Source organism: Giraffa tippelskirchi, chromosome 5, assembly GCF_054371585.1.
Source record: "Giraffa tippelskirchi isolate mGirTip1 chromosome 5, T2T-mGirTip1v1.2.pri, whole genome shotgun sequence".
Taxonomy (NCBI): Eukaryota; Metazoa; Chordata; class Mammalia; order Artiodactyla; family Giraffidae; genus Giraffa; species Giraffa tippelskirchi.
The window spans coordinates 13,378,098-13,397,955 of NC_137279.1; the positions used below are offsets into that span (position 1 = coordinate 13,378,098).

General features: G+C 36.7%; 1 protein-coding gene across 1 annotated transcript in view; it reads right to left on the reverse strand.

Annotated features, from left to right (window-relative positions):
• Positions 1-19,858, reverse strand: part of HMCN1 (hemicentin 1) — a 521,571-nt gene that overhangs the window by 137,038 nt on the left and 364,675 nt on the right. Inside the window, exons 49-54 of the mRNA XM_081492191.1 lie at positions 19,311-19,502; positions 12,207-12,380; positions 10,130-10,243; positions 8,939-9,084; positions 2,834-2,984; positions 1,313-1,507 (exon numbers count right to left, since the gene is read on the reverse strand). Coding sequence (XP_081348317.1) covers positions 1,313-1,507; positions 2,834-2,984; positions 8,939-9,084; positions 10,130-10,243; positions 12,207-12,380; positions 19,311-19,502 — 972 coding nt within the window. The remainder of the gene's footprint in view (positions 1-1,312; positions 1,508-2,833; positions 2,985-8,938; positions 9,085-10,129; positions 10,244-12,206; positions 12,381-19,310; positions 19,503-19,858) is intronic.

Sequence of the window (19,858 nt, forward strand, 5' to 3'; positions counted from 1 at the left end):
TCAGACACGACACACCGACTACATGATAAAAAATGACAACAGCAAAAGAAGTTTACGCTGTTGGAGACAAGTACTGATCTGAGCAAATAATAGCCAAGGATATAAAAGGTATGAAGTATACCATTACACATATGACTTTGAAAGAATAACTATATTTTCAACCTTTTCATGATGGTGTAATTACAAACAGAGAAAAGTTGCAATATTTATATAAAAATTGTATCTATATTTATCAAATATTTATCTTTCAATCCATTAGTTTGATCTGTCATATATACATACCTATTAACTTTTATTTATATATATATATAAATATGTAATACTCTCAAATGATTTAGAAAAAGATTACATATATATATATAAAATTTGAGAGTAAGCTGTTAACATGTTGCCCCCTTACCCCTAAATTTTCACAAATCTATATTTCATAAAACAAGGATAATCCCTATTATAATGATAGTATAATGATCAATATGTAGAATCAAGAAAAAAACTACTATTGAACCAGAGTCCATATTCAAATTTCATTATTATTATATTGTCTTTTATATCTATTTTTTTCCCAAGCTCAGATCCAATATAGGATCACATACTATATCTGGTCATCATTTCTATTTAGTCTTTTTTACTCCAAGATTCTTTTATTTAATTGAGATGAAGTTTACATACAATGGAAGGCACTGGACTTTAAATGTACAGTTTGATAAATTTTGACAAGCCTATTTGAATGTTTGCCAAAAGTAAATAGAAGCCTTGAAAATATTATTCTACAATTTAAACATCTTTTTCCATCATAAACTATGTAATAACTGAAATATCTGAAACTAAGAATCTTTACGATTGATTTATGAGAAATGCATTGAATAATTGAGTAGTAACTATGGGCAAATATATTTTAGAACTTATCATTAATAATGTACAGAAACAGAGCTGATTATTTCATCACACTATATAGAAAAATAGAGGCACCTGGAACCAAAAGATTTTAACTTGATAGAATGATTCCATAGTAGATCTGAAAATTAACTAAGGTGTTCTATCCTATGTCAAATTCTCAGCCTAGACTCTCCTAATTTGAAGCTACATAGATACCAGTGGCCATGAAATCAATCAATTCGACTGGTCTAATGGAGAAGGGAAAGGCTACTCACTCCAGTATTCTGGCCTGGAGAATTCCATGGACTATATAGTCCATGGGGTCACAAAGAGTCAGACACGACTGAGTGACTTTGACTTCACTTCACTTCAATAAATGAGAAGAAGCACATCTGATGGAGATTCAGATTTTCACCCTGTTCCTAGCAGTCTTTACCTGGCAAAATCAGTACTCTCTCACTTGAGGTCAGAGGGTGGCCATCTTTATACCATGTCAGTGTAGGAGCGGGAGCAGCATTAGTCTCACAATAAAGAGAGATGGGATTGTTGATGATCACATCCTTGGCTTCACCTCTCCTGCCAGTATCCAGCATGTTTCCTATTTCCCAGAGCTTCTGAAAACTTGGAGGAACTACAGAGCAAAGACAAATAAAATTTTGGACTCATGTAAATGACAGTGTCAATCCATTAAAGAAAGACCTTGGCTGGTACGAGAGTGATTTGTACATGTAATAAATTAGACAACGTGAAAATTTTTTCAAGTACTTATACACCTACCAACTCAGCCCGTGGCTAAAAAAAAAGGTAGGAGACATAAGTCAGAGCTGGTTCTCCAGTGGAAAAGCAAGAGGATGGAGCTCGGAATGCTGTGCTCATGCCTTGCTCTCCATTTCTGTTCAAAGGATCTAGCACTTAGAAGATGGACTGTCCTGCTCTTAGGAAGGACCTACTGTTAACATAATAATAAACATGGCTAAAGAATATGATCATAGCAGGGAAAACTAATTTCGAGAAACCATTAAAAAATATTGGCTCAATAGAGCATTTCCCAAAGATCTGTCTTATTAAGAAATCTAAAGAAGATATGTAGCCAAGATTAAAAAGTGTATTAACAAAAATAAAGGGACATTCTCAAAGTTTTCTGGGTGAGAACTATGAACATTCTAGAGGGCAATTTGCCTGTACATCAAAGGAATTTAAAAAGTATATAAACAACGGACCTAAAATTTCCATCATTAGCAACTTATGAAAAATAAAAAATGTGTAAAAGTTTTAAGTATAAAGATGTTCAATAAAGTATTACTTATGAGTGGTAAAAGCCTAGACACAACCCAGACATTCAACAATAAGAATCTGGTTAAATAAACATTTGGATACTCAAGTGATAAAACAAGTAAGTTATTAAAAATCATGTTGAGAGCAACAATAAAAACAAGTATCATTTCTTAAGCATTTTGCTAAGATTTTTATATAATTTATCTTATTTAGTAATCACTACAATTCTACAAGGCATTAATTTTAAAAGTGAAGAAAAAGAGGCTTAAAATATGTAGGTAATTCACCAAGTCACAAAGCTTGAAGGAGACTAAATTCATCAGATTCCAAGTCTTACTACTTTAAAATCTGATATAATGTTACACTGGCTTTCTGATAAACTTCCAATATAACGTTAGGGGAAAGCTAATGTAACAGAGATGTATTGGGGGATCCCAATTTATAAATAATATATACATTTACAAAAATATATCAAAAGGAAACACACAAAATAACAGAAGTAATCCTGAATGACAGGATTATTTTCTGCTTTGTTAATTTTTTGAGTCCAAGTTTTCAATAATGAATTTATATTATTGTCAATAGAAAAAAAAATACTAAAGCAAACCAAGGCAAATCTCTTTGTCATTGCTTTGCCAAATTATATAAATGAAATTACATTTAATAAGCATATTAGTATTACCTTGTATATTCACATCAAAATCCAGCTCATCTTCACCTGCGATATTAGATGCTACACATGTGTATCGTCCAGTGTCTGATATTTGAGCCTCCTTGATTTGAAGTGTGTGTCCACTGGCAGCAATAGTAACATGATCATCCGATTTAAGAGGCTGTGATTCAATTATAATAATGTTATCATTAAGTACTCCAATAAATCCTCTAGGGGGCCATGCAGTTGAGAGTTTTATGATTCTTTAATAAAAATTAAAATGTAGGTCAAATAGAAATACTCAAGACAACTTAATTTACTTTGAATAAGTTGATTGTTTTTGAGCAATCATGTCTTTATTTATTGAAATTTGTAGTTCATGTAGTTTATATCTGTGCTAAGTATTTTTGGGTGGTGCATTTATAAATTATTTATGATGAAAAATGTTCTTAAGTATCATATCTATGTTGGAAAAAAATTGACTTCAGCTGATCCCACATTGTAGTGCAGCATCTCTTATTATTTTGTAGCAAATGCTAGAGTTTTTTAAAGAAAGATTGAAGGCATTAGCATAGCCTTGTTAGATTTAAAAATCACTATTGCTCATTCAGAAACATCTTTACTTAATAAATGAAAAAAATCAACAAGGAGATATTTATATTATGATGTTTTATTGATAACATTAGCTACATTTAATAGGACATTTCTCATCTTTTAAACATTCTGTATATACTAAATTCCCTCTTATTTCTTGAAAATTTTAGTTCTTGGCTCACTGTTACTCCTTCCAATGATTTTTCTCATAATTCTTGGTGGCTTCAAAACACACACAGACAGCCATCCAATGCTTTGTGCTCTCAGCTCCGTGAATCTTTTTTATTTTTTTGGTCCCAACCTTCTCTCAGTCACTTAATAGGAGAGTTATACCTAAAACTTGATAATTATCAATAATCACCCCTCTTCATAGTCTCAGTTTCAAGTTCTCACCTTCTGACCACCACCTCTTAACTTTCTAACTCATTTTCTCTAGCATCCCAACTCCCATAATTTTTTGTTGCCACAGGAGGACCCAAAACTTACTGAACTTGCAATCTTTTCACTATCACTCACTCTCCTGATTCAGAGAGGGTCTATTATGGCAATCACTCCTTGCATAAACTTGCATTAAAAAAAAATCAACTCCTTTCGCCTTCTCCCTTTATTTGCCTAGCAAAACCCTAACCTTGGTTAATACCCGTCTCTGTCCATTCTCCACATCCCTGGATCTACTCCAGTAGCTGTGTCCTCTCTCACATGCGTCATCATCAGTTGCTTTGTGCCCACTTGATGATTTCAGTCAGCATACAACAGAATAATTTCTGCATTAAAAACACTTCATTCATTCCTATACACTAACAATGTGAAAACAGAGAAATTAAGGAAACAATTCCATTCACCATCGCAATGAAAAGAATAAATACTTAGGAATATATCTACCTAAAGAAACAAAAGACCTATATATAGAAAACTATAAAACAATGGTGAAAGAAATCAAAGAGGACACAAATTGATGGAGAAATATATCGTGTTCATGGATCAGAAGAATCAATATAGTGTAAATGAATATACTGCCCAAAGCAATCTATAAATTGAATGCAATCTTTATCAAGCTACCAACAGTATCTTTCAGAAAACTAGAACAAATAATTTCACAATTTGTATGGAAATGCAAAAAACCTTGAATAGCCAAAGCAATCTTGAGAAAGAAGAATGGAACTGGAGGAATCAACCTGCCTGACTTCAGGCTCTACTACAAAGCCACAGTCATCAAGACAGTATGGTACTGGAACAAAGACAGAAATATAGCTCAATGGAACAAAATAGAAAGCCCAGAGATAAATCCACGCACCTGTGGACACCTTATCTTTGACAAAGGAGGCAAGAATATACAATGGAGAAAAGACAATCTCTTTAACAAGTGGTGCTGGGAAAACTGGTCAACCACTTGTAAAAGAATGAAACTAGAACACTTCCTAACACCATACACAAAAACAAACTCAAAATGGATTAAAGATCTAAACGTAAGACCAGAAACTATAAAACTCCTAGAGGAAAACATAGGCAAAACACTCTCCAACATAAACCACAGCAGGATACTCTATGACCCACCTCCCAGAACATTGGAAATAAAAGCAAAAATAAACAAATGAGACCTAATTAAAATTAAAAGCTTCTGCACAACAAAGGAAACTATAAGCAAGGTGAAAAGACAGCCTTCAGAATGGGAGAAAATAATAGCAAACGAAGCAACAGACAAAGAATTAACCTCAAAAATATACAAGCAACTCCTGCAGCTGAATTCCAGAAAAATAAACAACCCACTGAAAAAACGGGCCAAAAAACGAAACAGACACTTCTCCAAAAAAGACATACAGATGGCTAACAAACACAATGAAAAGATGCTCAACATCACTCATTATCAGAGAAATGCAAATCAAAACCACAGTGAGGTACCATTTCACGCCAGTCAGAATGGCTGCTATCCAAAAGTCTACAAGCAATGCTGGAGAGGGTGTGGACAAAAGGGAAGCCTATTACACTGCTGGTGGGAACGCAAATTAGTACAGCCACTATGGAGAACAGTGTGGAGATTCCTTAAAAAAATGGAAACAGAACTGCCATATTACCCAGCAATCCCACTGTTGGGCATACACACCGAGGAAACCAGTATTGAAAGAGACACGTGTACCCCAATGTTCATCGCAGCACTGTTTATAATAGCCAGGACATGGAAGCAGCCTAGATGCCCATCAGCAGATGAATGGATAAGGAAGCTGTGGTACATATACACAATGGAATATTACTCAGCCATTAAAAAGAATACATTCAAATCAGTTCTAATGAGGTGGATGAAACTGGACCCTATTATACAGAGTGAAGTAAGCCAGAAAGAAAAACACCAATACAGTATACTAACGCATATACATGGAATTTAGTAAATCGGTAAAGATAACCCTGTATGCGAGACAACAAAAGAGACACAGATATATAGAACTGTATTTTGGACTCTATGGGAGAGGGCGAGGGCGGGATGAGAATGGGAGAATGGCATTGAAGCATGTAAATTATCATATGTGAAATGAATCGCCAGTCCAGGTTCAATGCATGATACAGGGTGCTCGGGGCTGGTGCACCGGTATGACCCAGAGGGATGGGATGGGGAAGGAGGTGGGAGGGGGGTTCTGGAAGGGGAACACATGTACACCCATGGCGGATTCATGTCAATGTACAGCAAAACCAATACAATATTGCAAAGTAAAAAAATAGACAAATAAATAAATTTAAAAAAACCCCACTTCATTAGACTGCAGCCTAACTCCATATTTTTCTGTTCTCTTTTATAGCCAGTGACTTTAAAAAGTTTCCTACATTTCCTATCTCCATTTCTCTCCATCTTTTCTTGAATCCTGCAATAAGACTTTTATCATTTCTACTTAACTGAAACGACATTGTCAAGGTCATCAGTGACATCCATGTTGCTCAATTTGCTGGTCAGTTTCTCAGTCTTTATTTTACTTGATCAGTGGTATTTAACACAGTTTAACTTGTCTTAATTTTGACAACTTTATTTCCTTATCTTTTGGGACACTTCACTCCCTGCCCCACAACCTCTAAACGGAGGAGTTCCCCAGGGCTTAATCCTTGAACCTCTTCTTTCCACCTAATCTCACTCTCCCAGAGATTTCATGCAAAACCTTTGAGTTATCTCTTTCCCTCACATCCTGCTACCACCTTCATCCAAGCAACCAACTTCTATCTTTTGGACAATGGCAATAAATTCATTTCTGGACTTCCTCTTTCTTCAACCAGTAAAGAAGCCAATGTAATCTTTCAAAAATCTTTTAAGTCAGATCATTTGACTCCTGTGTTCAAAATTTTCCAGAGGCTTTCCATCAGTATAAGGCCAATAGGTCTGTAAGCATTATAATCTGTGTGTCTGCTGTCCCTCAGTCGTGTCTGCCTCTCTGCGACCCTATGGACTACAGCCCGCCAGGCTCCTCTGTCCATGGGATTCTCCAGGCAGTAATACTGGAGTTGGGTTGCAATTTCCTTCTCCAAGGGATCTTCCCAACTCACGGATTGAACCTGCATCTCCTGCATTTAACAGGCAGATTCTTGACCACTGTGCCACCTTAGCCCTTATATGATCCAACCCTCCATTCATGTTTTGCTCTCACCCTCCTTCGTGTTTCCATTGATCGCTGCGCTCCAGCCAAGTGCCTCAGGGCCTCTGCCCCTTGCTAGTCCCTCTAGAATATTTTCCTCTCAGATATCTTACGTCTGCTTCCTTCAATTTCTTTGAGTTTCAGCTTAAATATCACCTTATCAGTGAGGTCTTCCGTAGATAAACAGGAGATCATACTCCTCATACTTCCTATTCTTTCGGACTGAATTTTCTCTATAACATTCACCCTTAAGCACTGTGTATTATACTTTTTTGTTTAGTTTCCTCCCTACCCCCTAAACTCCACAAAAGCAAAGATATTTTTTTTCTCTTACCTTCATAGTGGTATCACCTGGATCTAAAATAGTGTTTGGCAAATACTATATGCTCAATAAATAATTTGGGATGCAATGAACCATTATTAACATCACATATAAAAATAGTATAATTTAAACTTTCCATGTCAAAGAAAATTTTCAGAGCATGAATAAACAAACACATAGATTCTATCAAAACTTATTGTGGTTAATGCTGCCGATATTTTGGTGGCTTTTTCTCAAGAGCACTGTTTTATTCAAGCAGTGTTGCTGATCTGAGAAATGAACTAGCAGAAGGGAAGATATGGAAGATAAACCAAAACCAGTATTTTTTGTACACATTTTAGGGGACCAATTGCAAATCCTGAGAAATTTAGCAATTTAACTAAAGCATCATAATAGGCTCAATTTCAGTCTAGATGTGAAACTAGTTTAACTGTTCATTATAAAACTTAAGAAAAACTGCCCTATTCCTAGTAAACTGCTAGATTTTATCAAATTTTTATGTGTATATATGTATATGTGTGCATGTGTTTAAAATGCAAGGAATGAAAAGGTTTGAGGTAAAATTAAAAATAAAATAATAACATTTCAAAAGAGAAAGGAATTATTTGATTCCAAGCAAACTCATATAGAATTGATATTGTTCGTAAAGCGTGCTTGTAGTCAGAAAAGAAAGTGTAAACAGAACACAGTGGGAGTCCCATATTTTTCCTTTTGCAATGGTTTCCAGATGAAATTTGCTTATTTTACAAGAGATGATTTTTTTTCTGGCCACCAGGATTGCAAAATCCATCTGTGATCTGAAAAAAATAAATCTATATCTTTCTGCATCTTAAATTATGACTCTGACCTGAACATCTACAATTGGAATTTGACTGACTATTTGGTTGATTATGTGTAAAACAGGACAAACATCAGCTTAGCTATGTCACATCTGTATTAAGCAGACTGTTAACAGCAGCTAAAAAAAATCTATTTTGGTCTTAAAACACTAGCACATGTTTTTAAAACATGCATAGAAGTAAGTTGAAGTAAGTTGAATGAGAACTAGTGTGTGGTCTGAAAGTCAGATTACATAATTGAAGGATGTGTCTTTCCAAGGCCCTAGTTACCTGTATTGGGCACTTTATCATCACATTTAGCTTTTTTTCTTCATCTTGAAATGTTAGGAATATTACCCTTTTGAATAAGAGTTAAAGGTGTCTAGAGAAAGTTCTGAGTATATTTAGTACCTGTGTTATACCGATCATTCTAATCTGACTCAGCACTGTTTTTGTGTTTCTTCTCCACAAAGTTTACTTTGAAAAACCACAGAGCACAAAAATCATTCACCAGTGGCAAGGTGGCTGGATTTTCAAAGACAATCGCTAGTGTATATTAAAACAGTCCTTCAAACTTTTTAGTGATGAAATAATAGTAAAACTGCTGAATATGGTTCAATTTTTTTGTGTGTGGTTTTGCAATTTTATACTCCAGGAGCATGGGATTGTTCTAATTTTAAGCTCACATTGATTCTCTGAGTTACCTGTGTCTGGGTGTTTTGTTTTTTTAATTTAATTGACCATTTTAGTCTATAAAAAACCATCAACAAAAGAAAAAAACTTGACTGGCCTGTCCGTCCTTGTACCAGCTGAGAGATGCAGAAGGAATCGCATAGGCTTCACACTCCAGGGTCAGTGTGTTGTTTACTTTGATCTTCACTTCTTTAGGGGAAAGACCTGGCCCCAGGAGGTCCCCTTTATTGATTATGGGTGGAACTGCATAAACATGAATATTAAAGTATTAAACATTAGTTCTTTTACTTTTTAAAATTTTTTCTATTTTAATTTTTTTTATAATGTTGTGCAACCATTAGCGCAATCTAATTTTATTTTATTTTGGTCATGCCACATAGTTGGTGGGATCTTAGCTCCCTGGGCAGGGGTTGAACTTGTGCCCCCTGCAGTGGAAGCTTGGAGTCTTAACCACTGGACTGACAGGGAGGTCCCAAACATTAGTTCTTTAAATGGAATGCCATGGAAATCACAATGAGAACCACTTAAGAAAACAAGGAAATAACTTAGGCACTTGCTATGCTCTCCTTTCATCAAGGACCCAACTGAGCATTTTATGAAATGGCAGTGTTCAGACATAGAATGTGGAGAAAATGTTCTTTCTCCCCTCATCACTGTAATACTGCCAGTGAGGTTAATATCCTTCACAAAATAGTTAGTTTAGTTTGTTCTGGGTCCCCAAACACAGCCTGAGTATAACCCATAAAATGCATTTTATTAGTTCCTAAGGGGAATTATTCAATGAACAAAAGATAATTTAAACGATGCTTTTCCTTTTAAAAAAAAAAAAAAATCTTCAAATGTAGTCCTTATTAACAGTACTATTCTTTTTTTTTTTTTTAAATAAATCAGTGTACAGTGGATCAGCCCAAAGGCACTGACAAACTCATCTGAGGCTGCTGAATAAAGCATGTATATTTAAGGAACGGTTTTGAGCATGAAAGTACTTCTACACAGCAAAATTCAGAAGAGGGTAATTCATAAGAAAAAAAAAGAGGAACTTAAGAAAGTGCTACTGACAAGTTCTCCAAAATGTCAGTGAGCAGATTCAGTGGACTTTTCACATCTTGAAGCAATTGAGGTCATGGGCACAATGTTTAATTCAACTTCCATCTTAATGAACAGAGTTGCATTAACAATCAACTTTAATGATGAATATAAATGATTATGAACCCAGAATGAAAAAAAGAATTGAAAAAGTTAGAAAACCTGGAGAAAACTTGGAACATAGTGTTCTTTCAGAACTTACTGTAGACCTTCACTTCATAGTGCTTTATCATCTCCCCTGCCTCATTAGTGGCTACACAAGCGTATCTCCCAGCATTGTCCTCCTGTGCATTTAGGATCTGCAGAGTCCTGCCTCCTGAAAAGCAACAGAACACCAAAGAATCTCTGAAGTCACACTGGCAGTGGGGTTTGCACAACCACAAGTTTTAGTTCTTACTATTAACCTATTTATTCTACTCTATGCCGATTCTACAACAGACAAAACAAAGTACAATACAGATGGACAAAATACAATATAGATTGGTAAGTCCTCAGTGGTCTGCTGTGGTAATGACCCCATACTCATTCTGACCCTCCCCTGCCTCTTTGCACACACTGTAAATAGGGTTTTAAGTTTATTTTTAGCATTTTTTAAATTAATTAATTTATTATAATTGGAAGCTAACTACTTTACAATATTGTGGGGGGTTTTGCCATACATCGACATGAATCGGCCATGGGTGTACATGTGTCTTTACAAATAGGTCTTCTGCCTTAGTCATCTTCTTCCTTTCATCTACCTGGCCTATCAGTAAAGACTGATTTTGCTAAAACAGCTTATTTAAAAAAAAATTTATTTATTTGCTGGGCTGGCTCTTGCTGCATGCGAACTCTTAGTTGCAGCATGTGGGATCTAGTTCCGTAACGAGGGATTGAACCTGGGCCCCCTGCATTGGGGTTGTGGAGTCAGCAACTGGACCACCGGGGAAGTCCCTAAAACACAGTTTTTCATTATAATCTTTCTTCCTAAAAATCTTCACTGATTTTCAATTGACTAAAGTCAAAACTCTTAAATCTAGGCATTCAAAACAAGACTCCAATGTTCCTTTCTGATCTATGTCCTCCCTGCCCTCCTCCCTGACATATATACCTGTGTACACAGTCTACTCAGGAGGGAGATAAGGAGTATGTTTATTATTGCCTGCATGTAGACAGGGCATTCTTACCTTGTACTTTTCCCACACTAGTCATTCTGATGGATCTGAAATCTCCCCTAACTCATTTCCAACCAACAAAGTTCTATAACTTTCCTGAAGGTTTGGTTCAAGTTTTGGCTATGACAAACCATTTCATGACCACTTCAGCCTATGGTGGCCATTGCTTTTTTCATTCTTATAAAACTTGTCACTACCTCATTTATTATACTCTATGACTATTGATAAAAAATCATCCTGTGAATGTCTGCCAATGCAAGAGATGTAGGTTCAATCCCTGGGACAGGAAGATCCCCTGGAGAAGGAAATGGAAGGCCACTCCAGTATTCTTCCTTGGGAATTCCCATGGACAGAGGAGCTACGTGGGCTACAGTCCACGAGGTTAGACATGACTTAGCAACTACACAACAACATGACTATTCAAAATCCATGATTATCCATGGATTCCTATCGTTAATGAACTTCCTTCCACATGTATTAACCCTATAAATTTCTTAAAGTCAGACATGACTTAGCAACTACACAACATGAGTATTAGCAACTCATGACTTAGTCAGACATGAGTCAGACATGACTTAGACATGACTTAGCAATTACACAACATGACTATTCATAATCCATGATTATCCATGGATTCCTATCATTAATGAACTTCCTTTCACATGTATTAACCCTATAAATTTCTTAAAGTCAGTGATCATACGTTTAAATGCTTTCTGTTTTCATACATATTTCCAAGTATTAATGAGGAATAACAAACTCTGCCAATCTAAATACTAACCTTCAAGGTTCAATTCAACAAGAAGTGAATTTCTACCCTTTTTGGTATTTCACATTATATTTAAGCAGTTAATCACACTGTAGTATTTATTTATTTGCCTTTTATTTACTTTATTGGTCTTTCAAAACATAATTTTATTATCCTAGATTACAAGATATAGAGATAAAATTAAAAAATAAGATAGCAATAGTACACCACCATGGACAACATAAGTGTTTATATAAAAATAGACAATGATTCTGTTTTTTTATAAAAGTAGGTGGCACAAACGCATCTTCGTTATCTTTTTTTTATAAAAGTAGGTAGCACAAACACATCTTCGTTATCTGAAGTAAACTAGTTACCTGGAAGAATACGGATATTTCGGTTGGATTCTAAAGGAGTTCCATTCTTAAACCAGGTGATGGTGGCTGGGGGATACGAATAAGCTTCGCAGACCAAAGATGTGGGGCTGTTAAGGATAACAGTGACGTCTTCAGGGCTGCCATCACTATCAACACCAGCAATTATAGGCGATACTGAAAAAGATTTAAAACTTAGTCCAAGAAATAGACTCAGGGACTTTTTATTTGTACAGTTCTAAGTTTCCGTAAGTACTTATTTGCATAATTCTATTCCCTAACAACTGTAGAAACAATTGGTTATTATCATTCTACACAAAAGCAGTGAGAACCTTCAAAAGCTCACAGAGTAATGGAGGAGATGACACATAAGAGGGAATCCCACACACTGCAGTATGGACAGTCATGGAAATCGTGGTACAGGATATACGGAGGCAGAAGAGCATCCAACCCAATCTGAGGTGCGGGGCTATGAGAGGACTCTCATCAGGGAAGATCACCTAAAGGGGCAGATTTCAAAGTGAGCCTCAAAGAACCGGTACTGGTTTGAAGATGAAAGAAGAGAAAGGTGAAAGGAGGCGGGAGCATATTGGGAGCAGAGTAGTGTAAACAGTGAGGAGCAAGCAGGAAATATACAGAGAATATAGGAAATATACAGAGTTTGGACTCAAAGGGGTCAGTTTGGAAACAAGAGAAAGATAGGTACACTTGTTCCATAAAAAATAACAAAAGCTTTTCTACTACGCTTGGTAAAGGCATGAGAAAGAACATCAAAAGAAAAAAAGAGACAGAATAATTGGAAAACATAAACTAAATGAAATGGGAGCACTAAATATGAAATAGAAAAAGTGAAAAACATTAGATAAAAGTAGAAGATCACCATGTAGTCCTGTTGTTTTTAAACATGGTAGCTCATTAGAAACATATGTGGAGCTTTGGAGGAAACAAAGCAATACCTGGGCATTTGTATTTTTCAAAAAAGCTTTCATATATATATATATACGTGTGTGTGTGTGTGTGTGTGTGTCTTCATGCGTGTGTGCACCCACTCAGTCATGTCTAACTCTTTGTGACCTCATGAACTATAGCCCGCCAGATTCCCCCGTCAATGAGATTTTCCAGGCAAGAATGCTGGAGTGGGTTGCCATTTCCTTCTCCAGTGGCTCTTCCTAACCCAGGAACTAAACTCATGTCTCTTACATTTCCTGCATTGGCAGGCAGACTTTTTACTGGTGAGCCGCTTGGGAAGTCCATATATATATGTAGTATGTATAATATAATATGTATTTTTTAGAAAACTTATGAAATTTTGCCTAGCTAAAAAATTTATGACATTTTGATTCTATTTGTTTGAATTAGCATGAGTAGAAAGCTGCTGCTGCTGCTGCTAAGTCGCTTCAGTGGTGTCCAACTCTGTGCGACCCAATAGACGGCAGCCCACCAGGCTCCCTTGTCCTTGGGATTATCCAGGCAAGAACACTGGAGTGGATTGCCATTTCATCCTCCAAGGCATGAAAGTGAAAAGTGAAAGTGAAGTCGCTCAGTCGTGTCCGACTCTTAGCAACCCCATGGACTGCAGCCTACCAGGCTCCTCCATCCATGGGATTTTCCAGGCAAGAGTACTGGAGTGGGGTGCCATTGCCTTCTCCTGAATAGAATGCTAGATTTCTAATTTATATTCACTCAAAATTTTGATATAGTTCCATGTGTTCTGACATCTAGTATTGCTGCTAAAAATCTAAAAAAATTATTATCTTGGTGATTAAAAACAGTTTGAATGAGGTTTGAAACTTCTGAGAATAAACAGAAATATTATTTTGTAAAAAAAAAAAAATAATGAGGGCCTGAACTAGAGCAGTGCAGAAAGGACAGAGAGGAGGGGGCAACTAAAGAAAGATTTAGAAAACCAACTGTCAGGACTTGATAGAATTTAAGGGGTTAAGAAACCAAAGTCAAAGGTAATTTCCAATTTTCTTGTTTAGGAAAGAACCTAGGTAAACTGCACTGAGAAACAAAGAGAAAATATGGAAAGACCTTCACATTCAGGAGGGGAAGATGGTTTGTTCAGTCTGACTATCTTAAATTTTAATTGCTTGTGAGAATTCCAGGTAGAAATTTCCAACAAGCAATTGTATATAGAAATCTGAACCTTGGGAGAAATATCTGGGTTATAGGTATGGATTTTTAACTCTCCAGTTGATAGGAAATGATAATTAAACCTTTGGAAATTCAATTTGTTACCTGATGAGACCAGAGTAAAATGAGCAGTGAAATAAGGATGAATCATAAGGGGACCTAATGTTTAAGAGATAGATTAAGTAAGAGTTCATAAAGGGGGGAGAAAGAGAGCAACCAAAGTGTGCAAGGATAACTAGGGAAGGGCAGTGTCCCGGAGAAAGGGACACATCATTAAGGGATCGAAACATTAAGATAAGAATTGAACAATGTTTGATCTAACAACAGCTAGTCTTACAACAGTAGTATCAAGAATGGTGTGGGCAGAAGCCTGTTTTTAGTGGGACAAGACAGAGTGTTGACTATGTGAAGTGATGGAGACAACAGAAGGTGTAGCTGGAGGTAAGGCAGACAGTGAGTATGACTGACAGACCAAAAAAGGGGGACAAGATACAGGATGAAGGGCAGAAGCAGTAACTGTGAACCAAAAGGATAATTCACCCTCTGGGAAAAGAAAGAGTAAAACACTGAAATATGGCTGGGTAGACTGGAACTTGCAAATATACACACTTAAATAGCCTTAACTTTTAACTTAACACCTGGAGTAACAGGCAAATTTGACCTTGGAGTACAGAATGAAGCAGGGCAAAGGCTAATAGAGTTTTGCCAAGAGAACTCACTGGTCATAGCAAACACCCTCTTCCAACAACACAAGAGAAGACTCTACACATGGACATCACGAGATGGCCAACACCGAAATCAGACTGATTATATTCTTTGCAGCCAAAGATGGAGAAGCTCTGTACAGTCAGCAAAAACAAGACCGGGAGCAGACTGTGGCTCAGATCATGAACTCCTTATTGCCAAATTCAGACTTAAATTGAAGAAAACCAATTAGAAAACCACTAGACCATTCAAGTATGACCTAAATCAAATCCCTTATGATTATACAGTGGAAGTGAGAAATAGATTTAAGGGACTAGATCTAATACAGTGCCTGATGAACTATGGACAGAGGTTCGTGACACTGTACAGGAGACAGGGATCAAAACCATCCCCAAGAAAAAGAAATGCAAAAAAGCAAAATGGCTGAGGAGGACTTACAAATAGCTGAGAAAAGAAGAGAAGCGAAAAGCAAAGGAGAAAAGGAAAGATATACTCATTTCAATGCAGAGTCCCAAAGAATAGCAAGGAGAGGAAAGAAAGCCTTCCTCAGTGATCAATGCAAAGAAATAGAGGAAAACAATAGAATGGGAAAGACTAGAGATCTCTTCAAGAAAATTAGAGATACCAAGGGAAATCTCATGCAAAGGTGGGCTCAATAAAGGACAGAAAGAGTATGGACCTAACAGAAGCAGAAAATATTAAGAAAAGGTGGCAAGAATACACAGAAGAACTGCGCAAAAAAGATCTTCACGACCCAGATAATCACAATGGTGTGATCACTTAGATAGACCCAGACATCCGGAAATGTGAAGTCAAGTGGGCCTTAGGTAGCATCACTATGAACAAAGCTAGTGGAGGTGATGGAATTCCAGTTGAGCTACTTCAAATCCTAAAAAATGATGCTGTGAAAGTGCTGCACTCGATATGTCAGCAAATTTGGAAAACTCAGCAGTGGCCACAGGACTGGAAAAGGTCAGTTTTCATTCCAATCCCAAAGAAAGACAATGCCAAAGAATGCTCGAACTACCACACAATTGCACTCATCTCACATGCTAGTAAAGTAATGCTCAAAGTTCTCCAAGCCTGGCTTCAGCAATACCTGAACCGTGAACTTCCAGATGTTCAAGCTGGTTTTAGAAAAGGCAGAGGAACCAGAGATCAAATTGTCAACATCTGCTGGATCATCGAAAAAGCAAGAGAGTTCCAGAAAAACATCTACTTCTGCTTAATTGACTATGCCAAAGCCTTTGACTGTGTGGATCACAATAAACTGTGGAAAATTCTGAAAAAGATGGGAATAACAGACCACCTGACCTACCTCTTGAGAAACCTGTATGCAGGTCAGGAAGCAACAGTTAGAACTGGACATGGAACAACAGACTGGTTCCAAATAGAAAAGTGAGTATGTCAAGGCTGTATATTGTCACCTTGCTTATTTAACTTATATGCAGAGTACATCATGAGAAATGCTGGGCTGCAAGAAGCACAAGCTGGAATCAAGATTGCTGGGAGAAATATCAATAAGCTCAGATATGCGGATGACACCACCCTTATGGCAGAAAGTGAAGAAGAACTAAAGAGCCTCTTGATGAAAGTGAAAGATGAGAGTGAAAAAGTTGGCTTAAAGCTCAACATTCAGAAAACTAAGATCATGGCATCTGGTCCCATCACTTCATGGCAAATAGATGGGGAAACAGTGGAAACAGTGGCTGACTTTATTTTTTGGGCTCCAAAATCACTGCAGATGGTGATTTCAGCCATGAAATTAAAAGACACTTACTCCTTGGAAGGAAAGTTATGCCCAACCTAGACAGCATATTAAAAAGCAGAGACATTACTTTGCCAACAAAGGTCCATCTAGTCAAGGCTATGGTTTTTCCAGTAGTCATGTATGGATGTCAGAATTGGACTATAAAGAAAGCTGGGCACCGAAGAATTGATGCTTTTGAACTGTGGTGTTGGAGAAGACTCTTGAGAGTCCCCTGGACTACAAGGAGATCCAACCAGTTCATCCTAAAGGAGATCAGTCCTGGGTATTCACTGGAAGGACTGATGTTGAAGCTGAAACTCCAATACTTTGGCCACGTGATGCGAAGAGCTGACTCATTGGAAAATACCCTGATGCTGGGAAAGATTGAAGGCAGTAGGAGAAGGCGACCACAGAGGATGAGATGGTTGGATGGCATCACCGACTCAATGGACTTGAGTTTGGGTAGACTCTGGGACTTGATGGAAGGAAGGCCTGGCATGCTGCAGTTCATGGGGTTGCAAACAGTTGGACATGACTGAGTGACTGAACTGAACTGAACTTTATATGAAGTTGATGAAAAGAAGACTTTGATTCAGATCCTTCAGCTTCAATGAAACAATGAGAATGGCAAGAAATCAGTAACCTGGAAGCGGGTAGGAGGTGGAGGAAGGAATATAGTCTGATTATATAACTTGAGATGCCTATGATAAACAATAAGTGATCTCCACTGCAGAGAATCCCCAGGGAGCTGATGTCTTTTGGGAAGAGTCAGAGTTCAATTACTGCAAGGAGCTGGAAAGAGTTTGAAATCCGGTTTCCAGAGGACAGGGGTAGGATTTGGCCAGTTCTGGGAGGTCAATCAGTGGTGGGAGGAATGGGTCATGAGGAATTTAGAGCTCTAAGAGAAGCAACAAGCTACAGCAGAGGGGAGGAAATCCAGGGCAGGGCATTTGACTTTCAAACACTGATGGGCATGCAGGGAAGATGAGTTTGTTACAGGACAACTGGTTCACAAACTCTTGCTGTTATTGATCCATACAAAACATATTAGGTGCTGGGGTATATTTTTTCAAGATAAAAACAGTTTTGCCTTAGGGAGCTTATATTTTATATAATTATTACTTATATATAGTATTCATTTGACACTTACTTATACATTATTCAGTATTCTGACTTAACTTTTCTGGCCTACATGTCTCTTCTACTCAACTAGACAGTAAGCTGCTTGAGGACTGTATCCTGTATGAGACTAGCTATTCCACTAGTCTAGCTAGTAACTATCACAACATACAAGTAAAGAAATAAAAAAATTGCAAAAATTTGCATCCTAAATTATAGTCAGTTTTTTTTTAGTAGAATGAAACATGTTTTGATATCAGTAATCAAATGCAATATACTTAGGTGGTGCATTTTAAATTTCTAATGTGAGCAGAAATCTGGACTCTATTTTAATATTATTCCTGAGACATAAGTATAACTTTAATGCTGCAGAAACTGAATGTACAGTTATTTCACCATTCTTAGTCCATCTATTTTCATGGTATAGTTTTTCTTGAGTTCAAAGGGCTTGATATTCAAATGTGCAACTGATCTGTGTTAAATGAGATGGAAGCCATTTGAGATTTAAAACCTACACTTGTGTTCTCAGTGTACATTTTAACCTAGGAATCTTCACAGCTCATCACTGACTCAGTATAGAATTTACACATTGCATATTAATCTCAAGGGGAGGGAATCTGTCTAGGAAAAAGAATCATTAATCAAATGGTAAAAAACCAAAATTTGCAATTTCCAGGTAATTTACTGCACAGTAGTACCCTCTAAGATTTTTTTAGGTATTAATGAGTTAGCAAACAACACAGATAAACACACATAAAAACAGAGGAGCAGCATGTTACGTGAAGGAAAAGAAAACCTACAGCAGTCGCTCACCCCAGTGGGAGCAGCCCCCAGTACTGCTATATAAGTTAGCAAAGGGAAGAAGAGAGGATGTGTTTTAAGACAGAGGAAACACACTTCTAAAATAAAAGCATTTTAATGCTGTTTTAACCCTTCAGCCTCATAAGGGATTGTGTTAATTCATTATCACTCATGAGCAAGCATAAAATTTCGATGTGCTTGTCCACATCTATTCTTCATCTTAGTTACCAACAGAGATTCCAGTATGTACAATTACCAATAATGGCAGAATCCCCCAAAGAGATGATAAAAATATCTCACGTTGAATCCCTTTCATTGTTGACCTGCTTTTCTTTGGCCAGTATTTGTTTTTCCTTTATTACTGTTTATTTAATGTATATATTATTCATAGTTGTGGTTAGTACAAAACACAGTACCTGGAAATGGTAGGTATGCCAAATGGAATGAATGAATGCATAAATTAAATAATGAAAGAAAACAAGCAAATGTACACAAGCTTTGGTCCAGGTAGAAATATTAGCTCAACAATAAAAGAAGAGAATTGAACTTGTTGCCATGACTGATTCTTCAAGATGTGAAGCAATGCTTATACCTACCCAACACATTAAGACTGAAACTTTTGCTCTTGTCACCAGCTGTATTAGAAGCCAAACATGTGTATCTTCCAGTGTGTGACACTTGGGCATTCGTAATTTGAAGTAAACGGCCACCAGACATAAGATGATGAGTGTCATCTTCTTTGAGGAGCTGACCATCTTTATGCCATGTTATTTCTGGTACTGGATTCCCTGTAACAAAAAGACATTTCTGAGAGTTGGCTAATTATCACGTCTACAATTGGTAACTAAAAGGAGGCATTTTAAACAGAGCTGCGATGAACACTGGGGTACATGTATCTTTTCAAATTATGGTTTTCTCTGGATTATACTCCAATACAAAATTAAATAAAGGGATGCACTTTTCATTCATTTCCATTTCTAATTATTCCAATTCTAAAAGAATGGAATAGCTATTCATTTTAAAATAAATTTGCAAACATAAGCAAATTTACAATAATAATCATGCTTATATTTTAAAAATCTACAAGTGAAATAGTTATATTAGTCTTTGTGTTTAACTAAACTTATACCATACCTTGGGCTTC